Source organism: Gadus macrocephalus, chromosome 16, assembly GCF_031168955.1.
Source record: "Gadus macrocephalus chromosome 16, ASM3116895v1".
In the NCBI taxonomy this organism is placed as follows: Eukaryota; Metazoa; Chordata; class Actinopteri; order Gadiformes; family Gadidae; genus Gadus; species Gadus macrocephalus.
Genome location: NC_082397.1, coordinates 10,299,502 through 10,306,706, shown reverse-complemented (window position 1 = coordinate 10,306,706; position 7,205 = coordinate 10,299,502). Strand labels below are relative to the sequence as shown.

The window sequence follows — 7,205 nt, the reverse complement described above, 5'->3', positions numbered from 1 at the left end:
GACTGCTCTGTTTGGGGTCAAGGCATGGTCATCGTTCAGTCTGAACACTCACACTTTTTTACTCTTTGGCACAAAATCCAGTCCCAACACACATATAAAACACACTAATGTACGCACAGAGGCACTCACCACACTCACACACACAGACATACACTGTGGCACACACACACACACACACACACAAACACACACTGTGGCAGGCACGCACGCACACACACACACACACACACACACACACACACACACACACACACACACACACACACACACACACACACACACACACTGTGTCACGCGGGGACAACCACGCACTGAACAGAGATAAAAGTCTTCCCAACGGGAATGGAATTCCCCTCATGGTGTGAACTTTATATGACATAAGCTCTCTCCGCCTCTGTAACATCTGAGAGCGGCTAGGATTCACGACGTGGTGCTCAGCGTCGCCAACACACGACTGATTTAAGTGATGGAAGATGGGAGGGAGTTGGACAACCAGAAACGTCTGTGTAGGCGCATGGTGGAATGGAGATGGAAAAGAATAATATGTAAATAAAGGCATTAAAAATAACGAGGTGTCGCTTGCTTATAGCCTTTAGGCCCCGTAAGATTCAAGAAGTTGGACGTCGGGGTCGTTTATGGGCCAGGCGTTAATGGTGCAAGAAGTGGCGCTCTCTACAGCAGGGGGCTGGGTCTGGATTTAGTGCGTTCAAACCAAAAGCGAATATTTTCGCATTGTCGCGTGTTTGCTTGCGCGAGAAAAAAAATCGCCTCTGTACGCGTCTTTGCATTGACTTTGTACGGATGCGCGCGGCCCCTTCTTTTGTTGGTGTGAACGCAGCATAGGCGGAGTTGCAGGCAGAGGTCTCCGCCCTCCTCATCCGCTCCGCTGTTACCTGTTCTGCACTACTGCTGCCAGGGACTTCAGTGACTACACGTTACACCGGGAGAAGAATAAGGCTCAGCATACCTCGATGATCATCTAAAGCCCTGAGATTCCCTGGAAGTAAAAAAAGAAAAGAAAACCTAGTTAAAAGCTGCGCTGATTGTGGAAGGCGTTTAAACAGAAAACCCGCACGTTTAACCACACAGTGAAGAGTCTGCGATACTTGCAAGGATGCACTTGTTGTCTGCCGGCGCGGTGGCTGTCCTGCTCTTCGGGATCGTCTATCAAGGTAAGTTCTGGGCTCACTCAGTGTGGTGGAGGTGCACATCCGTCCTAAATTACATATTGGCTGTTGTGCATTGGTGTCCGTTACTTTTTTGGGGTGCATAACACAGCACACGCATTGTAACTTATGGGCCGATTCAAACTAGAGACGAGGGCGTCATCGCCACGCCGGGATATCAGAAAGCAGGTCTCTAGGCTAGGATAGATCTCCTCAATAACTCCAGGCTGAAGTGTTGTTTAAACTTCTCTTATAATCAGCTGGGGCATCTGGATAGTCACACTATACGTACAGATCCCCATGACTGGACCATTCAACCAAACACATGTTGGTTGGGTGTGAATGTGATGCAGCACCTATTGTCCATTTCCTGCCATCTCACCGTTAGTAACATGATGGGTGAGAGATAGCACTGCCTTCCCTCCATTTCGCACTCACACGTGTTACCCCAGACAGACTATGTGGTTACCCTTTAGTGCACCGTTGGGTTCTAGCTAATTGGAAGCTATAGAAGAGCAACGGTTTCCTACTAGATTTTTGTTATATTTTGTTATTTCTCGTTTTGTCCATTGTGGAAACTTTGCCAGCTACAATTAAAGGTGGAGGCGGCGGCCCAGTGGCGCCACGTGATATCACAGCCGTTCGGTGGACATTAGTCAGTGGTGGTGGAAAACACAATGGGGTTTGCATAATGGCGAGATATATTTATCTAAATATATATTTATATATCGATTAATACATTATTACATTTTTAGATATTTATTTATGTACATGTACCAAAATTGTTTCATTTTGTAAAAATGAAGAGGTTTTGTTTTTTTAAACGTGGGCTGCATCGCCCCTAACAACAGGTAGGTATTCCAGTTGTCGTATTGCTGCCCTGCCGTTTTAGATGCAGAAGCTATACTCAAGCAGATAGCGGCCGGTGGAGAGAGAGAGGGGGCGGAAAGGTGGAGCACTCTACTTTAGTTTTCACTCTCCCCGTCTGACACCTTTCCCCACGACAGGCACCGCTGTCGTAAATTAATACCATGCCACACCTGTCACTACTCCCGCTCGGGGGCCTGGTTGTTTCGAGATGGAGAACACGGGCCTAATGGTTTTAAAGCGTTTCCGACTCCCTGTGACTCACCCTGTCCACCCCGGGCTCTTGTGTTGTGTACTAGTGCGCACTATACCGTTGTTGATGTTTCTGCACACGACCAAAAAAAAATGGTAGCACGTCTTCTTCTTTTTTTTTTATCATAGGAGACCGTAAGTCTACTGCTTATGTCTTTCGTTGACCAAGAAAACATCCTGATGATCCCCCCACATGCCCGTCTAACACGGGAACATGGGAGGCTACAGCCCTTTATTCCTTATTGAATTACCAGGCCTGGGGAACGTCTTGCTGGGACAGTTTATTGGGTTAGCAATTCAAGCCATATCAATACATTGTGGGTTGGGGTGGGGGGGGGGGCACAGGAGTGGGCGAGGGGGGCCGGCTCCTCTTGTACTGGGGGGCACGACCCTGAGTCACACAGATAATACACAGCGGCCCTGAAAGGCTTGAAGAACAAATAGTCTGCAAAGATGCATCTGGTTTTTCCTCTCCACTCTCTCCATCCCTCCCCCCTCTCTCTCTCTCTGTCCACCGCCGCCACCCCCTCCTCCGCACTCACACACCCTCTCCCTCCTACTCCAGCCTCCCCTCCCTCTCCTCCCCTCTCTCTGTCTCTCCCCCTCCCCCCCTCCCTCCCCCTCTCTCTCTCGCTGTCTCTCACCAACCCCTCCCCGCGCTCAGCCAACCCCCCCTCCCGCCTGAATAGACAGCCCTCAGTTTCCCAGCTGGCATTACCAGTCCGGCCAGCGGGTCTCTCACTTTGCTAATGCACTAATCGAGTGTGTGTGTGCATTTGCGCGTGTCTGTGTGTGCGCGTGTGTGTGGTGTGTGTGTGTAGGGTGTGGAACTTTAGAGGGGAGGGGAGAGAGAGAGAGAGACTGGGGGGGGGGGGGGGGGGGGGCGAGGTGGGGGAGAATCAGACCATTTCACCTGATAGTTACGCCTCCCTCCCGATCACCCATAACTAGTTTATGTCGAAACCTGACATGTGACGGCGTAATGGCGGCGTCCTGGTGAGGCGGGCTGGCTTTGTGTCTCTGGTTTGCATCGCGGACGCACACCATTGTGTATCTATGCGCCCCTGCGTGTCTGGTCTTGTTTGCATGGAGAATTATCTCCACCTGGGGAGGCTGTGATCCCCCTGCCAGGAGGGGATTCCTTTGTGTCTGTTATCGAATAGTTAGATCCACTTTTTTTTTGTCATATTGAGAAGCGTTATTAAGGTCCAGCCGGGATGTGGTCATGAATACAAACACTACCAGCCCTCTTGTTTAATTGCCTGGTGCTGCAGCGCTTGTTAATTTGGGGATAATTATCCAAAGCTTTCAGAGGACTTGAATGGGGGGGACACAAAGCAATCCCAAAGATCCAATATTTTGTGGCGCACGATAAGGATTCACAGAGTTTGTCTGCTATTATTATAATCTTTAAACTTTCCAAAGTGGCACAATATTTTAGTACCTGTTGGTTGAGCTCACCATCCGAAAAACTATCAACTTACTGCTATCCACGCGGATGTAAACAGTTTTTTCGAGTGGTATTATCTTTCCCCATTTTGCAGCTCACGCACCATGCGGTTGAGCTTGTGCAGTTTATGGTCTTGTGCCTCTGTGTTGTAAAATGGATGACTGAACAGGTGGGTGGCTGTCGGTTGTCAGGCTGGGATTGTGCGAGCTCTTGTGCTTCCTTATTGTCTCACGGTAACCCAGACGTTCTGCCCAGATGTTCAATTTAGGAGTCAGGAGGAGAGACCCATTGAACCGGTGTCGAATCAAAACCAAGAATGAATGATCCAACTTGAACCATTTGACAGCCCTACATAGCACCGACAGAAGTGCAGAGCTATCATAATAGCCATCACACAAAGTGGCTGTACTTCCTGTGAGTGACACATAAAAGAGGTATAATTCGGGGTCTGGCTCACATTGAGTAAAAGCAATGGTATGACGGACTCCATCTCTGGAGAACATGGAAGCGCTCTGAAAGCGAGTGCAGTAGCAACCATGACTCCATGATGGTATAAGTCCATTGTCCTCTTGTGTCAGTTTTACTCTCCTTAGGCATCAGTAAAACAGCAGTAACAGACTCTTAATTGTACCGCTGCGATCCTCCCTCCATCCACTCTCACATAAAAGCACCGATAACTATTGTGCTTCAAGTGTTCACACTTGAATATTTTAAGGATAATTAGGGGGTATTTATTTTAATAATTTATCTGTTGTAAAACAATATCCCCTGTTCGCCTTTTCAGTTGAGAAATGAAGCGTGGAGCAGTGCTGTGCCACAGGAAAGCAGTTCTTTATTTAGTTGTATTCAGGGGAGGGCTGCAATGAGAGTGGCATTGTCTCAGCCCTGAAGAGGGAGAATTAACATCAGGATAGAAGTGACTGGGGCTCCATGCAGCACCACTTCTATTGTGCAGGGCTCCCCCCTTCCCCCATTGTAATGCGTGAAGGTAACCCCTGGTTTTGGGGAAAGGGCGACGGCATTCTCCAATAGACCCGGGCCCTTGTGTTAAGACAAAAAGTGAGTTTGTTTCGCTCCTTTGTCATTAATGCGGTCCCCCGCCGCCCCCCACTGGACTCCTGTGGGCGCCCGCTGACTGTTTTGTGAAGCAGTCTCTTTTTTTTAAAACAAATGGATGTGTGATGGTGACTTCTCCTTTCCCGCTCCCCTCTCTCTCTCTCTCTCTCTCTCTCTCTCTCTCTCTCTCTCTCTCTCTCTCTCTCTCTCTCTCTCTCTCTCTCTCTCTCTCTCTCTCTCTCTCTCTCTCTCTCTCTCTCTCTCTCTCTCTCTCTCTCCCTTTGTCATGAATATGGAACGGCACACACCCACGCACTCGCGTACGCACACACAGAGACACGCCCCTCCGCGAGGGTGAAGACTCACACACATACACACACACACACACACAGGCACACAGCAAAACACACACGCACACACACACACACACACACACACACACACACACACACACACACACACAGAGGCACACCCCTCCGCGAGGGCGCAGACTCTGTGCTGCCTGTTCTCATGTGTGCCACCGGAGGAGGGGGGGGCGTTCCCCCAACCACCTACCATATGAAAAGCGGGGCGGCCACACCCATTTTTAACAAGGCCCGGGATCTTAGTGGAAAAAAAATCCCCGGCGCATCTCCATTGTCTTTAATGAATTCTCTGAGTGCCTCTTGTTTGTTATCTGGGTTGATAATCTAATGGCTCTGAGAGAGAGAGAGCGAGAGAGAGAGAGAGATAAAGAGAGAGAGAGCCCCCCAGGGAGGGGAAGGGTGAGCTTCACAGTGCCGTCGTCAAGCCCCCGTCCCACGGGGGGATCTTTGTGGGCTTGAGATTTATTAATGATTTTATTATTTCCATTCTCATTGTAATGTCGGTGGAAAGACACAGCCGTCATCATGTTCCATTAGGGCCGATGGGAGCCATTACTGGGAGTACACTGTGGCCCCTTTGGGGCCCTGCTTCCATGAAGCCCCCTCCTGACCCCCAGGAGAGGTCAGAGGTGAGGGTTCACCCCAGCGTTCACTCCCTGCAAAGTCATAATTCCTGCCCCTTTCAGAAAACCTGCAAATCACGGAATAGGGAGCGTACATGTTTGGCGAATTGTTCCCGGTCGAGGGGAGACTGAAAGAGGCTTTTGTACAATAGGGGATTGTATTGGGTCGGTGCTTTGGGAAGGCAGAGAGAAGGGGGGGGGGGGTATCGGGGCTCCGAAGTAAAACGCAATGTTTTCATTCTATTTATTTCTGAATTGCTTTCTGTTGGTTCTAAAACAGCCTCCCAATACTGAGTGGTGCCTATTCATTCAAACTCTCTTTAGCTTTCGCTTTCCCCCCCCCCCCCCCCATGTTTTTCTCTCCGTCTTCGTTCCTGTCATGAAAGCATAGTCGTAGGGCTCTTCGCCCGGAGGACTCGACAGCACGGCTTTTTGTCCGCGGCTGACCTTCGCTTCCACAGTCTGGTCATTTTAAAAGCTGGTGCTTTGTGCTCCGCTGATGCCTCCCATCTTTCTCCCTCCCTGGTATGCCGCAGCACCCCACGGTGCCCCCGAGCTATCTATGATTACATGCGGCTCCGGCTGAACTTGGGAGCCGACAGGAGTGCTCATTCAGAAGGGAGCCTCCTTTTCACGAGGGGACGGGCAGGCAAACGTATGTCTGCTGGTGCGCAAGCTGGGCATGCAATAAATACCGAAGGGCTCACATCCAATACATGGTCCGAATCTCAAGGCAGAGGCGGTTTTTTAAGGGGTTCTTACTCCACGTCGTGCTTATCTGTGTTTGTGCGATTCTGTGTGTGTGCCAACAAATTTGGGAGTATACCGAAGACTTTGTGACCTGCAGTTGTATGCTGCTATCACAATACCGTGCACCGTTTTTACTTTGAAAGCTACACTGACAGATGAAACGTTCCCAACAGGTCATCGTGTTAAGGAGCCCATCACACGTTTAATAACGCTGCGAGGGTATTCCTCAGCAATGAGATGTATCTCCCAGCCATCATCAGCCACCCCGGCCACACTGTTTTGCATTCATTTATATTCAGAGAGCCCGAGAGCCGGCCATTACACCACTAGACATGAGAAGTTAGGCCGTGAAGTTGCCCCTTCACAGCTCTGAGCGTGCACCCGCCCCGCAGCCCGAGCACTCGCAGAAGGTGAAGTGCACCGTCTTCCAGTAATTGGACGCGATGCTCAGTTCTGCCCTATCGCCCTCCTTATCAGCAAAGAGCGAGGTTTCCGGGGAGAACGTGCACAACTGTAACTCTCCAACGGGTCTGGTTTACCAGCGACCTTTGCTCTCCCCTCCCCTCCAATTTTTTTTTTATAAAGCCGTAAAAGCTTGCATGTACAAGAGTGAAGTCATGCTCTTTAAAGATCAAGTCTTTTATTGGTAAATGGGAGCACCCCCGAGGGGGAGGGG

General features: G+C 50.0%; 1 protein-coding gene across 2 annotated transcripts in view; it reads left to right on the top strand.

The window, feature by feature from the left end:
* The first annotated feature begins 774 nt into the window (after positions 1-774).
* LOC132474262 (CD166 antigen homolog) overlaps positions 775-7,205 on the top strand; it is a 26,977-nt gene continuing 20,546 nt past the window's right edge. The window contains exon 1 of one of the 2 annotated variants that reach the window (XM_060074846.1): positions 775-1,172. In XM_060074846.1, the coding sequence (XP_059930829.1) occupies positions 1,115-1,172 (58 nt within the window). In that variant the 5' untranslated portion in view covers positions 775-1,114. The remainder of the gene's footprint in view (positions 1,173-7,205) is intronic. The other variant, XM_060074845.1, reaches the window with a different exon arrangement.